Raw genomic sequence first — 24,272 nt, forward strand, 5'->3', positions numbered from 1 at the left:
TTAGAATTTGATTTCAGAGAAGGCAATGGCACCCCACTCCAGTCCTGTTGCCTGGAAAATCCCATGGACAGAGAAGCCTGGAAGGCTGCAGTCCATGGGGTCGCTGAGGGTCGGACATGACTGAGCGACTTCACTTTCACGCACTGGAGAAGGAAATGGCAACCCACTTCAGTATTCTTCCCTGGAGAATCCCAGGGACAGCGGAGCCTGGTGGGCTGCCATCTATGGGGTCACACAGAGTTGGACACGACTGAAGTGACTTAGCATCAACAGCAGCAGAATTTGATACCCTCTTTTTTTGTCAGGTAACAAACTGATGCCAAAGATGACATTTCTTGAAAATAAAATTCACATGTGCTTGCTGCAGCCACAGATTTAAGACTGCTACCCCAATGCACGTTTTCTTTATATGATGCCACCGCTTTATGAGGAATCTTAATTTGTGTTACAGTTTTGGAACTAGATTTAATTCAATGCCAGCTTTATGCATTTATTTTTAGTTTAGACTCACTCCTCTGAGCACGTCAAGAATGGCTGAAATTCACTGACAGTAAGTTTTCCTAGGCAAGCAGATTCCTGTTGTTTGACTCAACTGTACCAGAGCAAGTCAGATCAACATAGTAAAAGAAAGACTAAGTATATTTGGCTTTACACTTTTAGCTTTTCTACCTAGAGGGAGCCTGCTGCTACCTCAGCCTGGAATGCCCTTTACCCATCCCCATAGCCCATTTTCTGCTTTTGGCAACTTTTCATGACCCAGTTCAAGCCTCACCTCCTTTGAAAAATATTTATTAGTCTCAACTCCCCGACATTTGCACAGTCACAGCATACCACCTTGTATAAGCCCTGAATTTTGTGATGTTTTCTAGTTTGCTATTTACATGTTTGCAATCCCTGTCTAGATTGTAAGCCCTTGGACAACAGGGACCTTTACAACTCCTGTCCCTTTACAACTAGCCAAATACACCTAGTGCTTTAAGTTGTGAAGATTTCTTTGAAAAACAATATACAAAGGTTCATCTAGTCAAGGCTATGGTTTTTCCTGTGGTCATGTATGGATGTGAGAGTTGGACTGTGAAGAAGGCTGAGCGCCGAAGAATTGATGCTTTTGAACTGTGGTGTTGGAGAAGACTCTTGAGAGTCCCTTGGACTGCACGGAGATCCAACCAGTCCATTCTGAAGGAGATCAGCCCTGGGATTTCTTTGGAAGGAATGATGCTAAAGCTGAAACTCCAGTACTTTGGCCACCTCATGCAAAGAGTTGACTCATTGGAAAAGACTCTGATGCTGGGAGGGATTGGGGGCAGGAGGAGAAGGGGACGACAGAGGATGAGATGGCTGGATGGCATCACTGACTCGATGGACGTGAGTCTCAGTGAACTCCGGGAGTTGGTGATGGACAGGGAGGCCTGGCATGCTGCGATTCATGGGGTCGCAAAGAGTCGGACACGACTGAGCGACTGATCTGATCTGATACAAATATGAAATAATCATATTGACTGTAGGTCAGAGAAGATGAATAATAAAATAATCAATAATATAAGAGCATCAAATTGGAATTAAGACTCATCTTTAGACTCCTGCCCACTTGAAAATGGGTATGCATATCTGCAAATAACCTTTTACCTTTCAAAATTAGAGAATCAGTTAAAGCCATTCAGAAATAGAAAGTTAGAAATATGAGATTCACTCTTAACTTCTCCTTCTCCTGCACTTTTAATATCCAATCAATCAACAATACTTATCAATGTTCCCTCCTAAATATCTGTGTGACCCAGGAGGGATTCTCAATCCTCAGCAAGCTAAGTGTCAGCTGGAAGACTTGTTAAAACAAACAGCTAAGCTCCAGCCCCCAACTTTCTGATTCGCTGGATCCGCAGCGGAGCCAAGAATTTGCATTTCTAACAAGTACCCAGGTGAAACTGACGCTGCTCATCCAGGAACCACATTTGGACAACCACTGCTTTAAATCACCCACTCTATTCTCCTTACTTTTAACAAGGTTCACGATTTCTACAAAAAGAAAAGAGCCCCTGAGTTGTGACACAGTAAGACGGCTCAAATAAGGTAGAAGGATAGCTAGGTTTGGTCCTTATCCTGGGTCCTGGCTTCCCTGGTTAGGCAGTGGTTACCTAACTTGAAATGATCTTTAACATATGAGAACAAGTCCTAAAGCATTTCTGGAGTGGTCCAGAGTGCCTCTAAATACAGAGCAAGAGATGAGGTCATGGTAACACAGGGAGTCAGAAGTAGAGAAGGGGGGGACAAAAGCTATAATCACTTGTCAAAGGGGTGTTTTCTGTAGACAAGTGAATGGAGCTATTGTACACAAACTCAGTGGTTGCCAAGCATGTGGCCCAATTATTTTGCCTGTATGAGCATGGCACGGAAGGATCTCCTTAGAGGACTTCACACAAGCTGATGTTTAGTCCGGCAGTAGCAAGCAAAAGCCTGGAGAATCTGAACCTAAGACTCTTTTCAAGTTCCTACCTGCCAAATCTAGGATATGATACAATTAAGCTGGAAGGACCACAAAAGTAAAACACCTGAAAATAGTACAGCAATTATAACTGGTGAAAGACCAAAAAGGGGCTTATCTTGTTCAAAATATTGACAATAATGAGGATCACATGGTTGCCTTGGGAGGCAAGAGGTCCATAATTTAAATCTGGGGATTATCCTCCCAGAGCAACTGCTCACCCCAGTCTATCTCTGATGCTGCTGCTGCTACGTCGCTTCAGTTGTGTCTGATTCTGTGCGACCCCAGAGACGGCAGCCCGCCAGGCTCCCCCATCCCTGGGATTTACTCCAGGCAAGAACACTGGAGTAGGTTGCCATTTCCTTCTCCAATGCATGAAAGTGAAAAGGGAAAGTGAAGTCGCTCAGTCGTGTCCGACTCTTCGTGACCCCATGGACTGCAGCCTACCAGGCTCCCCCATCCATGGGATTTTCCAGTCTATCTCTGGCTCTACCCAAATGTAAAATGTCTGTCAAAGTTCAAAATGACCTATTGGCCACCACAGTTTAGAGTCTTAAAAGAATGGAAGGCCTGCTTCAGTAGCTAGAATGGACATATGACAAGGTGTTTTGCTTTCTTAGGAGAAACACCATTCACTCTACAACATAGGATGGAGATGCTTTGTATGTGCTAAGTTGTTTCAGTCGTGTCTGACTCTTCAAGACCTCAAGGACTGTAGCCCATCAGGTTCCTCTGTCCATGGAATCCTCCAGGCAAGAATACTGGAGTGGTTGCCATTTCCTTCTCTATGGGATCTTCCCGACCCAGGGATCAAACCTGCATCTCCTATGTCCCCTGCAACAGCAGGCAGGTTCTTTACCACTAGCGCCACCTGGATAGAGATGCTTTGAGTGAGTGAAGTTGCTCAGTCGTGTCCGACTCTTTGCGACCCCATGGACTGTAGCCTACCAGTCTCCTTCCTCCATGGGATTCTCCAGGCAAGAGTAATGGAGTGGGGTGCCATTTCCTTCTCCAAGAGATGCTTTAGTACACTTCAAATTTCTCCACTGCATGAGAAAACCATTCAGGTGGTTGGCTTGAGCCCCAGGGATCAAGACCATAAAACAAAGGAGCAACAACTGCCACGTGGCCTCTGAGAGAGCAGCACCCTCCTCCCCGAGCACCATGCAGGTGAGATACAGAAGCTGTAAGGTTGCTGCCAGTCCTTCATGACATTCGCATCTCTTGTACAAGCTCCGGCACAGCTGAGGGAGAGTGACCCATAGGAAGCTGCTCTGGGGAAAGAACGTCTGCAGAGTCCAACAGAATGTTACAGATGAGCCCATCAGAGAGAACATGAATTCAACTTGAAATAGACATAATTAGAAACAGATTGGCAAGCATGGTTCACTTCCTGTCCGGGCAAGAGGTTAGAAAATGAGACTGTGAGGAGGTTGTTTTATGTGGTGCTGACTTCGGGGAAAGGAGTGAAGGAGATTTCTGTGGCTGTGGTGATACCTATACTCAATATCTGAATTTTACCAGACCTCTATTCATGTACTACACCCGTGTACACTGAACTACACCGTATTCATGTGATGCAAGCCTTCTAAACCTGCAGAGATGGGCGAAGTGAGGGCACCTGAAAGGCTTGACATCCTAAGAGAAAAAGGAAAAAAATCAGTGGTTTTAGACTGAAGCCCACTAATTCCACAAAGGATGACAAAAAGTTATCAGGCTTCATAAAACACCACATTTACATACTGTATTTCTCATCAGAAAGGGGGGGCTACACAGCAAAATGGTTTGAAATGGAATGGGTTGGAACTACAGAAAGGGTTACATTGATACTATTGTTAAAAAATGTTTATTGTTTTCAGGTATAATAACTTTTAAAGTATCTTAGTTAACACAGCAGTCCCATAGCACAAATTAGAAAAAGTATTTACTGAACTACAACTATGTAAGGCACTGAACTAGGTGCTGTAATTCTCAGGGTTTAAGATTTACAGCCTCCACTTACTCTCTCCTTTGTAAATGAGTCTAAAGTGTGATCTATCAGAAAATAAATTTCTTAAAATAACCCAAAATATTTTAATATATCATTGGTAAATTGCCTCTAAAATAATGTCATGCTTCTTGTTATGGGTTACACATTTTAAGACCTATACATAAATCACTACAAACATGAAAAAGTACTGTTTTTGCCCCAGGTTGTCTGATTTTACTTTGGCAAACGCTTCCTTTTTAAAAGTATGACATTAATATCACAGACATGATATGTTGTCTCTGGACAATGTAACAGAGGACTCAAAAACCACATTATATTTTATTATACACTATAGTGAATTGCCTCATCTAGCATACTCATTCCAAGCTTTTAACAAAATGAAAATTCATACAAATACCCTTGAGTAAAATCTTCTGTAGTGATTGCTTCTAGGTTCCTCTTGGATGAACACTGACACTTCCTTAAACAGGATTTCTTCAAAATCAAAAAGAATGAAAGCATAAATGCATGTCTAGAATTTACCTTCTGTACCAAACTGACTTGCATTCTTTTAGTACAATAAATGTTTTAATACACTAATTAAGAAACAGAATACAAGTGCTTTTAGGATCCTAGAAGGCTCATTTTGGAACTTAGTTTTAAGAATTAGATTCTAACTGACTTGCTATCATAACAGAGATCCTGAGACCGCATAATTACTTTTTAAAATAAAGTTTAAAAAAAACAATATTCGTGAAAATACAACAGCTCTGTGTTTTCATCTGTTAAGAAAATTACCCTAATTCTCTAAGAACATCCCTTTGCATTAATGAAACCAAGGATTCCACTTACCAAGAAGTTCTTAGAAAAGACAAGCCACGGTTCAAGCAACAAACGTCCCTCTAAAGTCAAAGACCTTGTAGAGTCGAGGGAAAGCAAAGCTGAACTCTTGACTTTAAAGAAGAGTTCTAATAAAGATTTCACTTTTGCCAGCACAGGGTTTTACAATTTTATTGAAATTAATCAGAAATCATTTTAAAAGCACTTACAGCTTAACTTCATTTATTTTTCTAAAACAGTAAAACATTTCTCAATTCTATTTCTGAATTGAATCGACTAAAGCACAATGTAAGCACAGTAGTCTATTCAAATGTTCTTAATTATTTGTAGTAATTTTCCAAGTAACTTGTCTTTACTGTGATGTAAGTATTAAATTTCCATTTTATAGATGAAGAAATTAAGGTACAGACAGGTGAAGTGCCTTAAGGAGTCAGAACAGAGGGAACAAAGATGGGATTTCAAAACAAAAGGACTGGGGTTTAAATACAGTACAGTCACCTACTAGCTTTGAGCAAGTTCCTTCATCTGGGATTTTCATCTGTAAAATAAGGACAATACCACCTACCTCTCAGCGGTTGATGTAAGGCAGAAGCAAAGCGCCTGGCAGGAAACTAGTACACAGTCAGCCATTCAACAAACACAGGCTCTCCCATCAATCCACAGTCCCATTTTCTTTAGCTGGTACAATGAGTCTATGATCAATCCATAACACTGACGTGAGGAAAATGAGATAATAATACAGGCAAAGTACCTGGCAGGTGCAAGGATCGACACGTGTGTTCTCCCCCTCAATACTCCCTTCCTTACTCCAGGTCCCACAGTTACTAAGTGGCTGCTGCTGCTGCTAAGTCGCTTCAGTCGTGTCCGACTCGGTGCGACCCCATAGACGGCAGCCCACCAGGCTCCCCCTCCCTGGGATTCTCAAGGCAAGAACACTGGAGTGGCTTGCCATTTCCTTCTCCAACTAAGTGGCTGAGCCACAATCAAATCTGCATCTTGGTTCCACTTTAGAACTGACTCTGCATGTACATTTCATTTATGGTTGCACCTTATTTAACTGGAAAAACTAATCTACCCTAACTGCTTAATCAGTTGTTATTTTAGTATGTTCCCAGTAAAATCAGATTCATTTCTCATGTAGCTTTACTTTTCAGCAATAACCAAAAAAGGTGATTAATATTTCTGACTTGGCAATATATATTTTTTGAAACATACTTCTACTGGCATTTCTTCAATAGTCTTAATATTTTATAAACTATTATAACCTGAAAGATAGTTTAAAAATCTATTCTTCAGGATATTACATGCCTAAGTACGTAAATGACTCCATTTGGGGAGTTCAAAAATACTAGGTAGCCTTTTCATTTTTCCTATTTTCTCCTAAATAAAATAATAAAGTAAGGTAGTAAATGTGGTAACTAAATAAATATGTGATTAAGTAAAAGAGATATGTGAAAAATATGAACCAGATTTGCATTTATGAGGCAATGACCTTCAAAACTGGCAGGGAACTCTTAACAATGTTCTTCACAGGGAGGCAATTATACTACAACCCTTCTACGTATACTTGCATTTCTCATGGTCCACAAATACAATTGCATATCAGAAAGAATAAAAGAACAGCCTGGTAACTGTGGCAACCTTCATTGAGAGGATATAAGGAATTTTTATTACCTTAATAATCACATCATAAATGCCAGATCAGTAGAACTGCTGCAATACAAAAGGCTAGACCAACACTTCCACAGAATTTCCTACAAACTGAAATTTACCAAATGTAACTAACACTCTAAGCCAAAGATACATTTCTGGTTCTGTAATACCCTATGTGGTCTCTGATCACCTCAAGAAGCACTGAAATGTAGAAACCTTATTTTCAAGAAAAATACGGGCATACAATACTTTTAGGAAAAGGAGTTTAAACTATCACCAATTTTTTAATATAATATACGGTACTGTAATTCCTAAATGATGTAAATATTGCTTTAATTTAATAAGTGACGCACACTGATTTAAAAAAAGACCCTGTGCCCAGTATTTGACAAATAAGCACATGTGTTGCTCTCTCTAACACACACATAATAGAAATATACAAGGGGGAAAAGTTGCTAAGAAAAGCTCAATCTCTAAATGCTCAAAAAAGGTATATGCTCAAAATATTAATTTCACATAAAATATTGTCTTATCTGTATTTCCTCACATGGGTAAACACAAAAGCAATTCACAGTAGTAGAACCAAAGAATGACAATAATACATATACTTTAGAATTCCTGTGTTTTTAAATTTTCATAAAAGAAACACAATGCACAATCATTGAAACATCTTGACAGTGAATACTTACAGTATGGGCATATTACACCAGGCTTAATTTTTAAGTAGCCTAAATTTTTATAACATATTAAATTGTAACAATGTAAAATTAAGACCAGCAGGAAAATAAACACAACCACAGTAGTGCATAGAAAGCATAAATCCAATAACTCCTGCTCAACTTAAAAATATTTTCCTCAGCAGTAATAAAAACTACCCACAAGTATAACACCAATCTGCCAGCTGGGTTTTCCACTAACTGGGAAAATAACTAGTTGTCTTGTTGTGATACCTTAGAACCACAAGGTTATCACTAAATGAGAGGTGTTTTATTTGTACCTTATATCTCAGCAAAAGTTAATAATCTGCCCCAGAAATTTTATTTCACCATATACTCCAAAAGTATTTTTAAGACTCATGAAATCTAAATCTCACACTGCCCTTGATATGCTATTGTGTAAATGCTTTAAATTTTAAAATATTTTTAAAAGCTCTACACAATGTATTCAAATAGTAAACATGTCAACTCAATCCATGTTTTCTCTGGTTCCCCCCCTCCCACCAAAAACAAAAAACTTGTACATGACACATAAAGATACAATAGAAACAAAAAGTAGCATGTCACTCATTCAGTAAGGATATAATACACAACATCTCTCTATCATATTCTACTACAAAAATCCTTTCACTTTATGGCTGGCATCTTTATGACTGGTTAATCTGTATTTAAGGGTCCTGAAAAAGAGATTTTGTTCTCTTTCCCTGCCCTCATAAATCTTTGGCAGAGGTCAGCACTTATACCCAGAGCTGGGTTTTGGAGGTGGGAGGAAAAGGAAAGTGGAGAGAAGACAGAACTGAGCACGGAGTCAGCAGACAGCAGCTGCTCTCATATACTACCCAGCGTCTTTCTCACACACCGCTATTTTCCGCTATTGAGCATTGTCAGCAAAAAAAAAAAAAAAAAAAAAATTAATGGGGGTTGGAGGGAGGCGGGGAGGGAGACAAAGAGAGTAGGACCCGGGCCGACGGTTCTTGCCTGCTACATCTGAGATGAGAAGCCCTCTCGGGTTTTTGCTGCAGAGACAAGGGATCAGGTGAGACCCTCCGGGTCCAACTCAATTTGCTTCTCCAGAAAGAGCAGTTTGGGGCAGGTGAGCACAGGACCCTCTTGACTGTGAACTACACTGGAGCATTGTCAGCGGTTTCTATTTCTGACTTTATAAAGGAGGAAAGAGGGCTGCGACTGCATTCCTGGGCAAGACTACTACTCCTGACGTGCCACACAGCAGGAGGTTGTAAAAATCCCTTCAAAAACACCAGGTTCCGAGGAAATGCTGTGCAGCATTACTGTATTGTTGGCGTTTTTTTCTTTCTTTCTTTCTTAAGTCACCGATTCTCGCCAATGCCATCCCTCAAATCGCTGGGACTTGTTGCTAAATCTTTACCTCGCGCCCCCCAGAACAGCCCAGCTGAATAAGATTTGGGGAGCGAAAAGCCGGGGGGAGAAGAGGGCTAAGTCTTTAAAGCCCAAGGGGCTGGGTTCCCTTCAATAGGCCACTCTGCATGGGCTACGCGTTCAATTCTACCTTCGGCGAGCTCTGACTCACAAATGCTGGGGGGGAGATTATGACATACACCATCATCCTTCCAGCCAAAGAGATAGGGGAAAAGCCGCCAGCCGTCCTTGCCGGGTCAGAAAGCCAAAGCCTGCACCGCGCCCCCCATCCCCCTCCCCGCCCCCCGACGGGGCGGCCGAGGAAAGAGCCTCCCGCCCTCTCCGCCCCCCTCCGGACGCCCGCGGAAGGTGCTCCCCATATCGGCGGGTTTGAGGAGCCAGGATGGGGCGCCCTCACCTCGGGAGAAAGAAGGGGACGAGCTGGGGGGGTCTAGAACGCCGGGACTCGCGCCGCAGCTGCGCCGAGCTCCGGGTACCCAAACCCGGACCTGCACCGGCGGGGCCATCCGCCGCATGCAGCGGCGGACAAAGCGCTGGGGTCTGGGGCGACCCCCGGGAGGCGGCCGCTGGTCAAGCTGGCCAGACTAGGGGAACAAGGGGCTCCCGCGGGCGGGGCGGCGCGGCGCGGCACTGACCTGGATGGTGCAGGTGTACTCGCTGTCGTCCAGCAGCCGCACGGTGCAGCTGTACTCGCGCTCCAGGCTCCTGCTGCTGCCGCTCATCAACCTGCTCAGCATCTTCCCGCCCGCCCGCCTCCGGGAGAGACGCGGCGGCGCTGCGGACCCCGGACCAGGCGCCCCTCAGCCGGGCAGCTCCGCGCCGGCCCCAAGCACCTGCACCATCACCCCAACGCGATCGCCGCCGCTGCCTCCTGCCGGCCCGGCTCCTCCTCCTTCTCCGCCACCGCCTTCCCCCAGCCCAGAGCAAACGCCGGACTCGCTCTGCTCCGCGCCCCACTGCCCGTGTCCTGCTCGTGGGGCGGGGACTCGGCCGGAGGGAGGCCAATGGGGGCCAGCGCGGCGGAACCGAGTGGCAGATGGAAGAGCCAATAGAAACAGAACACTGCGATGATAGACAGGTCAGGGAAGCAATCGCGGCAAAGCAGTCGCACCGAGCCAAGTCAGACCCGCCCTCTGGCGTCCCAAACCAGGGGCTCCTTTTCTCTCTGCGGTTCGGATAGATGCTGTTTTTCCCTCCCCCGGGCCAGGTGCGGGCAATCGGTTTGATCAATGTCAGCTGTTTGGAATATATGTGGCATCGTCTTCAGGGCCCAAGTCGCACGCTCTGCAACACCGCGGTTCCCGCCTCTCTGGTGCCTGAGCGCTGAGAGCTCACAGTCCCTGCACCTGCAGAATGCAGGCACCTTCGGCTCTGGACCAGGCGGCTGCCCCCACCTGCGCTGCTGTACCCCACGACAGTTGGACGGTCTTCTCTGCTCCACTCCTCTTATTTTGGAGAGCATCTGTTTTACAGGAGCTACTTAAGTAAAAGCTTCAGGGTTCGCGGAGGGGCTGAAGCACCAGGGTTTAACCCCTAGAAACCCTCCACTCAAACACCGTTTGCCTCCTTTTATTTTCACAAGACAAAAGGAAGAGACTGAGACGTGGTCCTTCAGCCGATACCATGCAGAGGAAACGATGGGTCCATTATTTACACCTTTAGAACTAGAAGTATCATGTCTTCGTACTTCCTTAACAAAACAGCAGAGTATGTAAGGAGGTACATATCACAAAGGAAAATATTATCTCCTGCCTTCTCTGACCTCATATCTAAAGACTTCATGTTCTTTACAAAAATTTCACTGAGACAGTATTCTCCCAAAAGATTTTGGGAGTAAATGTTACAAAAGGATCAAATCAACAAAGAACATTAATAAACATATTAATTGAAAAATAATGAAATACAATAATTTCCTGTTATTTTCAATTATGCTATTGTTTGTAGGTATAGCATAACAATAATAAAACCCTACATTAACCAAGAAAAATGTTCAACCATTAAAGTATGCTGCTTCTCTAGTATCATTGGACTCCAGGATTTATTCCGCCCGCCCCCCCTTTTTTTGCATGTGACCGACCCTGTCCTCCTTTGTATCTTGGATTGCTCTCCTCATTAGTAGCATTCTCCCTAATGGCATTCAGAGGAGGTTCTTCGTGCAATTCTGGAAGCATTAGTTTAGAAACTAGAACCAGTAAGCCAAGTAGTCTCCATAAAACCAGGTGTGAGCTCTTTTATTTTGTAGCTCCAGCAGATACCCTAGTGCCTGCAGCATAATATTAATATTCAATAAATGTTTTTTAAATGAAGTAAATGGAATTGATAGATATTTTACAGCATCTAAACCCCAAGAGAAGAAACTAAGAGAATTTCAGAAAGGTCTTAGAGACAAGTGCAATTGTTAATGCATAAAAGTGATATTCTATAGAGTTCATCTTTGTCGTGTAGTTGGGAGAAGATGATGAAAGTCTTCAGACGGGCAAACTTTTATTGAAGGGAAAGTTTCTATTTGATGTAAAATCTACACAAGCAAGAAAAAATGTCCAAAAAGCTAGAGGAAGACCAGTAGTGTGATGATAGGAAAGCATCTTTAACAGGTTATGCAAATAAGCAGCTGTTAGAATAAAAAGACAAAGCACCATGAATCCAGAAAAGCTCTACAGAGCTGAATGCAGTCTTTTTTCAAAGTATGACCATAAATGCAATCGACAGGGATGAGACTGTGGCTGCTATACCAGTGCATTAAGTAACATTCCTGCCTAGCCTAAGAAAATCATGTCAGCTCACCCCATTGAAAGACCAGTCAGATACTCATCATGCTTATGCATAATATCCAGAAAAAACTTAAAACCCTCCCTTACTCTCTGATACAGAACGTTTTGTGAAGAAAATAGAGGATGGAAAAATAATGGAAGAAAAGTGAGAGTCCATCAGTTCATTTCTGGTTTCTCCTATGCCTCTACAAAAAGGCTCAAGAACCAAAGCCTAAGAGGAACAAAAAAAGAAAGGGCTCATGTAAAGTTAACTGGAGGAGTACTTTATTTACCTTTGTATTTCTCAAGCCTATTGAGCAGGATACACAGAATGGAAAGGGTTTGCTCAATAAAAGGCCTTGTATGCCCTTGAGAATCAGAGTATCATAGTGTTCATGAATTTTCGACTATAAAGGAAGTCATATTTAAAATAAAATTCCCCTCAAAAATATCCCCAGCTACAATAGCTCTGAGTTCCCACCTTTCAAATTACCAGGATGTCAGCCCACCCCCTTTGGAGTTTCCCTCTCTTCTCTACTACAGAGGAGTCCGTAGGAGAGGTGCTGGCACCCACATAATCCTGAAATAACTGAACTATTCTTGCCTCTGCTTCAGATGTCCCACACCCTGACGTTCTGGGACACTGAGCTCTCTCCAGCCAATGCCATCTTCAGCGTTGCCTTGGGATTTGGCAGGAAGGAGCACTGCCCTCTCTTCACCAGAACATCATGAACACAGGTATGACATGGCTGCTCTCAGAGCCCTGTGGACTAGATCAGGCCTGCCTTACTGTAGAGTTTCCAGCCTGGGTCCATATGTCTGGGTCCATGCAGCTCTCCTCTCAATCAAGAGTTCCCCTAGCCATGTGGAGCATCCAGGCCCAACCTCTGTAAAGCTCAGAGAAGAAAACAACCCTCTTCACCCAGTTTAAGGTCCACTTTCAAAGGCCCATTTTCTGTCCCAGGTGTACTGTCTCCCTTGGATGACAGACCATGGGAATATCTGCTCTTTCAAAGGAAACCCCATCCTCCAGCCCCAGGACTGTGACCTTGACCTCTGACCCAACTGGGCTATCACCTTAGAACACAGCAGTCCAACAACAGCGCATTTCTCACAAAGATTTACTTAGTCTTTGTAGGTAAAGTCTCACCAAAGCCAGTTTGGTAGCATGCATAATTGTTTCTCCAGGAAGCTGTAGGGATCATGCCTGTCTTTGCTTTAATGTATTCTTTAGACCTCAGCTTATGTTCTCCTAGATCCTGGGCTCAAACAAGGATATCCATATCTCTATAGAAGCAACAATATATTGACACATGAGACAGAGTTAAAGTTGCTCAGTCTTGTCCATCTCTTTGCGACCCCATGGACTATACAGTCCATGGAATTCTCCAGGCCAGAATACTGGAGTGGGTAGCCTTTCCCTTCTCCAGGGGATCTTCCCAACCCAGGGATCAAACCCAGGTCTCCCGCATTACAGGCAGAATCTTTACCAGCTGAGCCACAAGGGAAGCCCAAGAATACTGGAGTGGGTAGCCTATCCCTTCTTCACGGGATCTTCCCGACCCAGGAATTGAACCGAGGTCTTCTGCATTGCAGACGGATTCTTTACCAAGTGAGCTATCAGGGAAACCCATATTGACACATATATGGTCTAAATCAACAGAGGGAAGAAACAGTTCTGTTCTTGTCTGCATCAGTGTCTGGGGAAGCAGGCTCCTTCTCCACACCCAAAGATTTGCATATCCAAATGGAGCACTGCTTTTCAGTGTTAAAGCATCTACAATCAGGGTAATGGTTACTTTATAGTTTTCCAAGAGTAATACACGTATACTTGCTTTAATTTGAGGAGCTAAACAACTCACAGAGTTTTCCCAGAGCAGTCTACCTCTAACGACTTCTCTTTTATCAGGACAGAAAACCACAGCTTAAGAGACAGCTTTTCTACCTTTTACCAACCCTTAGGATTTTCAGTTTAGCCCTCATTGCTTAAAATAATTATTTTTACTTGTAAATGTAAGAAATGCATGTACTTTTTCAATTCCAAGCTACAGACATCCATCGAACATTTATTATGTGTCAGGCACATTCTCTGTGACAGCTTTCTAGAATACATAAGGCACAACCCAAAGAATATGGAGAAAGGAAATGTACAAACCCAAGAGGATCACGAGCGAGGAGACAGTGTTTGATATATGTACAATTAGCTTTAATATAATAAATGGAGGGGCTTCCCTGGTGTCTCAGTGGTAAAATATCTGCCTGCCAATGCAGGAGATGCAGGTTTGATCCCTGGGTTGGGAAGATCCCCTGGAGAAGGAAATGGCAACCCACTCCAGTATTCTTGCCTGGGAAATCCCATGGACAGAGGAGCTTAGCGGGCTACAGTCCATGGGGTTGCGAATAGTCAGACATGACTTAGTAACTACACAATACAATAAATGGAGCATGAGCAAAGTACTACAGAAGAACGACAGGGACGTCCCTGGTGGTTCTGTGGTTAAGAATCTGCCCTCTAATGCAGAGGACCAGGTTCAATCCCCTGTCCAGGAAATAAGATGCCATGTGCCATGGGGAAACTTACCCCTTCACAGCAGCTACTGAGCCCTCCCTTTCTAGAATCCATGCTCTGCAACTAGAGAACGCCTGAGCACCACCATGAAGACCCAGCACAGTCAAAACTTTAAAAATATAATAGAAAGAAAGAAGAACCACAAACAGTACAGTTATTTAAGCATGGGAGACAGCAAAGCCTAATAGAGAAAGTAATGGAGTTGGGTTCTAAGGAAAGGAGTAGTATCATGATGGTTGCTGACAGCAAGAAAAGAGAAGGATATGGGATGAAAAGTGACATTTTAAGTAGAGGGAACAACATGAGCAAAGATATAGACGCACAAATGTATATCAGTCAGTCAGTCAGTCAGTTCAGTCTTGTCCGACTCTTTGCAACCCCATGAACCTCAGCACACCAGGCCTCCCTGTCCATCACCAACTCCCGGAGTCCACCCAAACCCATGTCCGTTGAGTCAGTGATGCCATGCAACCATCTCATCTTCGTATATAGCATGTTCCAAAACTTGCAAGTACTCCTGAATGGATACCATGTGAGGGGCATTGGCTGGCAAGAAATGGACTGAGGCCAGATCACATAGGACCTTCAGTGCTATGCACAGGATCTTGGATTCTGTTTTGTAGACAGTAGGGGAGCATGGGAAGTTTTTAAGAAGAGATGTGACAGGATCAGAGCTGAGTTTGGAAATTATCATTCTGAAAGCTGTATGAATGATTAAATTAGAGTGAGCAGAGATTATTTACTGGGGGAAAATGCATTCTGAAAACAATAGAATGTCTTTAATGAGGCATCAGGAACATTTATAATAGGTCTATCAGATGTAGATGACAGGCTTTATCATATTCTCCAATTATGGTTCATTTTCCTTATATTTCCAGCCAGCCATTGTTCTAGCAACAAAATGTATATGAAACAAAGCAAATTAATTCATTTATTCAAAAAAATTTACTGATGATCTACTATATGCAAGTTTCTATGCCAGGTGCTGAGAGAATTCAAAGATGAATAAAACATATTCCCAATCTTCAAGAATTTACAGTCCCATGAAGTCTGCAAAATTGCCTCAACAACATTTATTAAGTATTCAGTTTATGTAGATTAATATTCAATGCATATTGGTTTAAAAAAGGATATAAAAGGGAGCAGCAGCAAAGATATGAAAAATAGCCCAAAAATATGAGCAAAGAAAATACATAAACAAAAATAAAATCAGAACAGCCCATATTTCTTGATTAATAGTGTCAATTGCTTGCTCAGCAAAATGAGGTAATTAACATTATTATACTTCCTCCCACCCTCTGTACTTCAACTCCCAATTTTTGTGGTTTATATCGTTTCTATTTTGTCAGGGTTTATAACATTTACAGCTTTTGGCAACTGTGTTTAGTTGTTTAGTCTCACTTCTGTATTCAAATGGATTCAGTGCTTACCACCAATTCTTTTATCCTAGTATCATCATTCCTGGGTTTTTTATTTTTTATTCACATCCTGAATGGGTGGGATTTCTTTGGTAGTTTTTTCAAGAATGGTTAGTGGCCACATTCCCTGAGTTCTTTTTTGTCTGCCTGTTGCCTTGAGCAAACACTTGAACAGAAATACTACTTGGGGCTCACATTTTCTTCACGTTCCTTCTCTCAGAATTTTGTAGCCATGACTCTTGTGTCTTTTTTGTTTCCCTGACATTTGCTCTGAAGAAGTCTGAGTTGAGTCAAAATTCTTCTATTATAGGTGATTTTCTTTTCTTCCAAGATTCCTGAAGGCTATATACAGTTAACCCTGAAGTTCAAGAACTCAATGAGAATATAATGTATCTCTATGTTAATTGTCAGAGAAGGCAATGGCACCCCACTCCAGTACTTTTGCCTGGAAAATCCCATGGATGGAGGAGCCTGGTGGGCTGCAGTCCATGGGGTCGCTAAGAGTCGGACACGACTGAGTGACTTAGCAGCAGTTATGTTAATTGTTCTAAATCAATTTTCCCTCGTGTAGTTGGTAGGGGTTTTGGTATAATACCTCTTATTATTTGGAATTTGTTGAGTTCTCTTCCTCTGAGACACCAATTAGCCCTGTATTGGATTATATTTGACTATATCTTTCATTTCTTTCAAATTCTTAAATCTCTATGCATTTTCACTCTTTATTCACTGTGATTGCCCCACATCTTTCCTCCATGCTATTAACCTTATTAGTTCTGCTCTCTTGTGAGATTTAGTAAAATGGTCAGTCTCAGCCCAATATAACCAAGCAGGGGTGTATTATACTCTTGTGTATTTTGTATCCGTTCTTCTGCTCAACTTGGTTACCTGGGAAGTAGAAAGCTCTAGAGGCCTTTATAAGCTCTGCTGAGGTACCATGGTGGTTTATGGAGACTTCCATTCTAAAACAATTTTCTTGCATACCCCTATTTCTTCACTCATCCCCTTGTCTACACTCTCAGAATTCTTCACAAATTAGTGAAGGCATGAGCGAGAACCTCAGAATGTTGTCAAATCCCCTACCCTCAGGGGGAGGGATAAATTGGGAGATTGTGACTGACACATACACAATACTATATATAAAATAGATAACTGATAAGGACCTTCTCCATAGCACAAGGATCTGTATTCAGTACTTTGTAATGACCTATATGGGAATAGAATCTAAAACCAGTGGATACAAATACACACACACACACACACACACCCCCCTAGTCTTTGACTTTTCATTACCTTAACGTCTTTCAAAGAACCAAAGTTTCACATTTTGATGAAGTCCTGTGTTCTAATAGGATTTTTACCCTCAATTTCCTTTTCTAAGTCTCCATATTGATAGTTCTCAAGTTACAAGACTCAATCTTTGTTTTTTAGATGAGGGAGGAAAGAAGCATGATGTCTAGATTTCACCTTCATTTGGTTATATCCACTCTATTGGAATTTGGGTTTTAGTCCAGGAGAAGGCAATGGCATCCCACTCCAGTACTCTTGCCTGGGAAATCCCATGGACGGAGGAGCCTGGTAGGCTGCAGTCCATGGGGTTGCACAGAGTCGGACATGACTGAGCGACTTCACATACACACACACACAGAGGATGAGATGGTTGGATGGCATCACTGACTCAATGGACAGGAGTCTGAGCAAACTCTGGGAGATAGTAAAAGACAAGGAAGCTTAGAGTGCTGCAATCCACAGGGTTGCAAAGAGATGGACAGGACTTAGCCACTGAACAATGACAACAACAGCAACAACAACACACACACTCACACATATATCTGACTCACGTTGCTATACAACAAAAACTAACACAACATTGTAATCACCTACACTCCAATAAAAAATTAATTTCAAAAAACCCACCCTTTTTTCCTCTTGTTCTTCTTCTGAGGAATAGGGACAGAGTGAGAAGCCACACCTGATTGCACCAGAATACTCTGTTTCTCTTATCAGTAATTTATAACATCTGTTTCATTTATGAGCAAGGTTTCATTCATTACCTTGTTTTAGCTGGTGAATTTGGGGCTTTGTAAATGTGTTTGGTTGCTGTTAATTATGTTGATGGATAGAAAAATCTGTGACCCTGCCCAATTCTTCTATCCTTACTCAGAAATTTGTCATCTAAGCTCAACTAGTTTTGGAGTAGATATTAATCAAAGATGTTTTCATTAAGAGGTTCAAATAGAAGAGAAAGGAAGAATAAACATTCCACAGTGCACATGCTAATTATTCAGTAAATGTCTGCAGAATTAATTTAAAAGTTTCCCTGAACATAGTTCAGTTAATTAAAACTGCAAATCATTATTATATCTTATCGTTTCAATTTTTCCATTATAGTAATAAGGGAGCACTCACTATATGCCAGAAGCTCTGCTGAGTACTTTACATATATTATCTAATTGAATCCTCAAAACACTGTCTTGAGGTTGTGCTATTGATATCATCCCCATTTTATTAAAATTCCAATGAGGAATTTTCACTGTAGTGAGACTAAACCATTTGTCAAAAGAATACAGCTATCAAGAGGCAAAACCCAGACTCATACCCACATCTCTAGTGCCAAAGATCGTGCTTTTAACAACGACATTATACAGCCTTCTCTTTTAGGAATTTAGTAGAAAGAGCATTGAACTTGGGGTCAAAGGACCAGAATGAATACAAGCCCTAGATCCAGAACTATATGCTGTGTAATCTTGACAAGTCATTTGAATTCTGTTTCTCCTTTAAAAAAAAAATGGGGATAATAATGTCTTCCCTGGTTGTTTGCAGAGTCATAAGACTTTTGCTTAAAAATAGTATGTTGAGCACATGCATTTACCTCTACTTTCATTCCAAATTTATTAAAACAATAGTAAGGGATTTTTAAAAAGTGTAAACCTACAAGACCAATGTGAAATGAGGGGAGCCACAGTAATACCATTCTGGGAACCAGAAAGCATATGGATGAGTTAATAATTGAGCAGACCCAAGAAAGTTGAACCCAAATCTAGCAAAGGAGAAGGCTGAGAAGCAATTTGATTTGCATGTAGAACTCACAAAATATTTAGAAACGGATGCAACAGGTGCTTTAGGAAGTGGAGACAAAACTGAAAACAGGAAGATTGTTTGAAAGTCCATTTAAGACACCGTTCTCTACCCTACTCTGTGCAACCAAGAGACTTCCTTTCTCCACTTGCTGGAAAATAATTTCCTGAAAAGGGCAAAATAGTATTTCTGAACTAGGGGTGGGATCACCAGAAATTTAAGGAGTTTAGGTAATTACTCTAACATAAAATATAGGAGCCAAAACAAAAAGGGGACAGGCAACTTGAGGATGAAAAGACTAAGCAGGAAAAAGGAAATGTTGAAAAAGCAAATTATTAGTAAATATCCTAATAGAGCGGCTTCCCAGATAGCTAAGTGGTCAAGAATCTGCCTGCAGTGTAGGAGCCGCAGGAGATGCCAGGTTTGATCCCTGGTTTGGGAAGATCCCCTGGAGGAAAACATGCCAACCCACTCCAGTATTCTTGCCCGGAGAATCCCCATGGACAGAGAATCCTGGAGGGCTACAGTCCATGGGGTCGCAGAGTCGGACACGACTGACACGACTGAGCATGAGCACAAGTATCCTAATAGAGATGGGGAAGGCGTTGCATTTTATAATAAGTATCAAGTGCCATCTAGAAAAAAACACATTCAGATAATTAAAAAGAGTCTTTCTAAGTATAAAATAAGATAGGAGACATGAAAATAGATATGAATAGACATAGGGGTAAAATGGTGGAGGGCAGGAAAATATCAAAGATATCAGCTCAGTTCAGTCACTCAGTCATGTCTGACTCCTTGCGACCCCATGAACCGTAGCACGCCAGGCCTTCCTGTCCATCACCAACTCCCGGAGTCCACCCAAACCCATGTCCATTGAGTCGGTGATACCATACAACCATCTCATCCTCTGTCGTCCCCTTCTCCTCCTACCTTCAATCTTTCCCAACATCAGGGTCTTTTCAAATAAGTCAGCTCTTCACATCAGGTGGCCAAAATATTGGAGTTTCAGCTTCAGCATCAGTCCTTTCAATGAATATTCAGGACTGATTTCCTTTAGGATGGACTGGTTTGATCTCCTTGCAGTCCAAGGGACTCTCAAGAGTCTCTCCAACACCACAGTTGAAAAGCATCAATTCTTTGATGCTCAGCTTTCTTTATAGTCCAACTCTTACATCCATACATGACCACTGGAAAAACCATAGCCTTGACTAGATGGACCTTTGTTGACAAAATAATGTCTCTGCTTTTCAATATGCTGTCTATGTTGGTCATAACTTTCCTTCCAAGGAGTAAGCATCCTTTAATTTCATGGCTGCAATCACCATCTGGAGTGATTTTGGAGCCCAGAAAAACAAAGTCAGCCACTGTTTCCATTGTTTCCCCATCTATTTGCCATGAGGTGATGGGACCAGATGCCATGATCTTAATTTTCTGAATGTTGAGCTTTAAGCCAATTTTTTCACTCTCCTCTTTCACTTTCATCAAGAGGCTCTTTAGTTCTTCTTCACTTTCTGCCATAAGGGTGGTATCATCTGAATATCTGAGGTTATTGATATTTCTCCCAGCAATCTTGATTCTAGCTTGTGCTTCACTCAGCCCAGCGTTTCTCATGATGTACTCTGCATATAAGTTAAATAAGTAGGGTGACAATATACAGCCTTGACGTACTCCTTTTCCTATTTGGAACCAGTCTGTTGTTCCATGTCCAGTTCTAACTGTTGCTTTCTGACCTGCATACAGGTTTTTCAAGAGGCAGGTCAGGTGGTCTGGTATTTCCATCTCTTTCAGAATTTTCCACAGTTTATTGTGATCCATACGGTCAAAAGCTTTGGTACAGTCAATAAAGCAGAAATAGATGTTTTTCTGGTACTTTCTTGCTTTTTTGATGATCTATCAGATGTTGGCAATTTGATCTCTGGGTCCTCTGCCTTTTCTAAACCAGCTTGAACATCTGGATGTTCATGGTTTATGTATTGCTGAAGCCTGGCTTGGAGAATTTTGAGCATTATTTTACTAGCATGTGAGATGAGTGCAATTGTGTGGTAGTTTGAGCATTCTTTGGCATTGCCTTTCTTTGGGATTGGAATGAAAACTGACCTTTTCCAGTCCTGTGGCCACTGCTGAGTTTTCCAAATTTGCTAGCGTATTGAGTGTAGCACTTTCACAGCATCATCTTTCAGGATTTGAAATAGCTCAACTAGAATTCCATCACCTCCACTAGCTTTGTTCGTAGTGATGCTTCCTAAGGCCCATTTGACTTCACATTCCAGGATGTCTGGCTCTAGGTGAGTGATCACACCATTGTGATTATCTGGGTCGTGAAGACCTTTTTTGTACAATTCTTCTGTGTATTCTTGCCACATCTTCCTAATATCTTCTGCTTCTGTTAAGTCCCTACCATTTGTGTCTTTATTGAGACCATCTTTGCATGAAATGTTCCCTTGGTATCTTTAATTTTCTTGAAGAGATCCCTAGTCTTTCCCGTTCTACTGTTTTCCTCTATTTCTTTGCATTGATCGCTGAGGAAGGCTTTCTTATCTCTCCTTGCTATTCTTTGGAACTCTACATTCAAATGGGTATATCTTTCCTTTTCTCCTTTCCTTTTCGCCTCCCTTCTTTTCACATATATACATATCAAAGGTATAATTCAAGAAAATTTTCTAAACTGAAGGACATAAATTTCCAAATTTAGAGGGTCTGTCAAGTATCCAGCACAATGGATGGAAACAAATCCACACTGACCCGCCACTGTGAAATTTCAGATCAGTGGGAACAAAAATAAACTTCCAGAGATGAAAAAGGTTATAAACAAGCATTAGGGTTACATTGCACTTCTAAACAGCAACACTGGAATCAAGAAGACAGCAAGGCAATGCCCATAAATTCTGAGAAAAAAAAATCATTTCAATCTAAAATTCTATATCTAAATTAGCTGTTAACTGGGTAAAAGGGATATTTTAGACATACAGGATCTCAACAAATTTAGCTCTTATGCACCCTTCTTCAGAAAGCTTTTGGAGGATGGCTATCCAAAAATGTGGGAGCAAGTGAAGGAGGAACACACAGTAAGATTGTGTTATGTGTTCAGAATATCCCCTGCCCTTGTCCATCAGAATTACAATTTTATTATATTTCCCTTCCCACTGACATCAAACTTGGCTATTGCATTGCTTTGAACAATTAAATGCAAATGGAAATTATGGATATCTTTGCTCTTTTCTTTCCCAAAAGGTGGGTGTGTGCTAGATCAGGACCGCTCCCGGATCCTGGAAAGACGCTGACATGGAGCAGATCTGTAGCCAGCCTACAGAGGATAGCTACTGGAAGCGAGAAAAAAACCTTTTTTATTGTTAGCCCCTGAAATGTTGGAATCATCATTGGAAAAAAAAGAAGATAAAAGAAAGGAAAAACATCAAAAGCTAAGACATGTAGGATTCTGGAAATGAGATCTGACACAAGAAAGAGACATGTAAACTATCGGAATAACGGCGAAGTTTGATCCCAGAATGACTGCTGTGAAGCAAGTCTAGAGACGCATCAAAGTCAAAACGGTGAAAACCAGAAGGCCCTCACGTGTTTCACAAGAAGGTGAAATCGACAGACTAACAATGTGAACGACTACATTGTAAAAAAATACACCTTTGGAGGTGAATTTGGCTATGAGCTGGTGATAATTGAAATGAAGTGAAAAGTAAAAGCAAAGTGTGTGTTTATAACTCTGTGTGTTGGTGCTCAGTTGCTTCAGTCATGTCTGACTCTTTGACCCTATGGACTGCAGCCCACCAGACTCCTCTGTCCATGGGATTCTCCAGGCAAGAATACTGGAGAGGGCTGCCATGCCCTCCTCCAGGGGATCTTCCTAAACTGGGGATTGAACCCACGTCTCCTGCTTTGCAGGTGGATTCTTTACCACTGAGCCACCAGAGATGCCCCATCTATAACTCCATGAAAAACAAAAAGGAAAGGTAATCATAGTATGTAGGCATTTACATAGTCATAATAATATACAGATTGATTTGATTTAACCAACAAAATGATATATCTGTATTGGAAGAGTGGATAGAAAACTGTGTAAGTGTGCAATTGGAGTGGGCTGGGGTTGAGGCAGTTGAAAGTAGCAATATAAGCATATCATTTAGAAATGCTGAAACAAATACTAAAAGAAACAGCTGAAGTAGCTGACAGTTATTGGCTCTCGGGGAGGGGGCCGAGAAAGTTGGGGCCTAGGGAACTGCTGTTTTCTTTAATAGACCTTGTAGAACTTTTTGACTTCAGAAAATTGCAGCACAGGGGCATCTTGAGGCTTAAGAATCCAAAAGATACAAGAAGCCAGTCCAGGTTTGATGCACGATACTGGATGCTTGGGGCTGGTGCACTGGGACGACCCAGAGGAATGGAATGGGGAGGGAGGAGGGAGGAGGGTTCAGGATGGGGAACACATGTATACCTGTGGCGGATTCATTTTGATATTTGGCAAAACTAATACAATTATGTAAAGTTTAAAAATAAAATAAAATTAAAAATTAAAAAAAAATTTTTACCAAATTATACCTTAAACATTGCTGCTTATTGTATGTCAATTATACCTTAATGAATTTGTTAAAACTTTGTAGATGACTGGAATAAAATGTATTCAGATGGTAAAAAAAAAAACAAAAAAAAAAAACAAAAAAAAGAAAATTAATGTAATAAACCAATGCAGTACACATTTACACACACACACAGAAGGAAGAAGGTAGGAAGGGAGGGCAGGAGGAAGAGGGAGTATGAAAACATTTGTAAACTGTAAGCACTGAGTCATTTGTTCAGACTTGATAGACCTAGAGACTGTCATACAAAGGGAAGTAAGTCAGAAAAACAAATATCATATATTAATGAATATATGTGGAATCTGAAAAACATTGTTATAGATGATCTTGTTTACAAAGCAGAAATAGAGACACAGAGAACAAATGTATGGATACCAAGGGGGAAAGTAGGGATGGGATGAATTGGGAGATTGGGATTGACATACATACACTATTGATACTATGCACAAAATAGATAACTAATGAGAACTGTATAGCACAGGGAACTCTACTCAATGCAAAAAAGAGGGCGTATATGAGTATGTATAGCTGATGCACTTTGCTGTATGGCAGCAGCTAACACAAAGTTGTAAAGCAACTCGACTCCAATAAAATTTCTTCTAAAACTATAATGTACTGGGAACATTTACAGTGACTGGAATCAAGTTAGAAGTCTGAGTAGTGTGGAAGCAGGAAAGTGTAATGGTAAGAGCATACTCTCTAGTTTCAGACAGCCCATGGTTCAAATTCTAGCTCTGCTCCATATTGCCTCTGCAACCATGAGACTACTGCTAAACCTTGGTTTTTTTCACCTGTAAAACAAAGATAATAGAC

The 24,272-nt window shown here is 41.6% G+C and overlaps 1 protein-coding gene across 3 annotated transcripts in view; it reads right to left on the reverse strand.

Annotated features, from left to right (window-relative positions):
- Nucleotides 1-10,120, reverse strand: part of FRMD5 (FERM domain containing 5) — a 314,910-nt gene extending 304,790 nt beyond the window's left edge. For 2 of the 3 annotated variants that reach the window (XM_055555426.1, XM_055555424.1), the window contains exon 1: nucleotides 9,691-10,118. In XM_055555426.1, coding sequence (XP_055411401.1) covers nucleotides 9,691-9,792 — 102 coding nt within the window. In that variant the 5' untranslated portion in view covers nucleotides 9,793-10,118. Of the gene's footprint in view, nucleotides 1-9,690 lie in introns of all 3 variants that reach the window. The other variant, XM_055555427.1, reaches the window with a different exon arrangement.
- Between the last annotated feature and the right edge of the window lie 14,152 nt (nucleotides 10,121-24,272).

The sequence above is a fragment of the Bubalus kerabau genome, chromosome 19 (assembly GCF_029407905.1).
Source record: "Bubalus kerabau isolate K-KA32 ecotype Philippines breed swamp buffalo chromosome 19, PCC_UOA_SB_1v2, whole genome shotgun sequence".
In the NCBI taxonomy this organism is placed as follows: domain Eukaryota; kingdom Metazoa; phylum Chordata; class Mammalia; order Artiodactyla; family Bovidae; genus Bubalus; species Bubalus kerabau.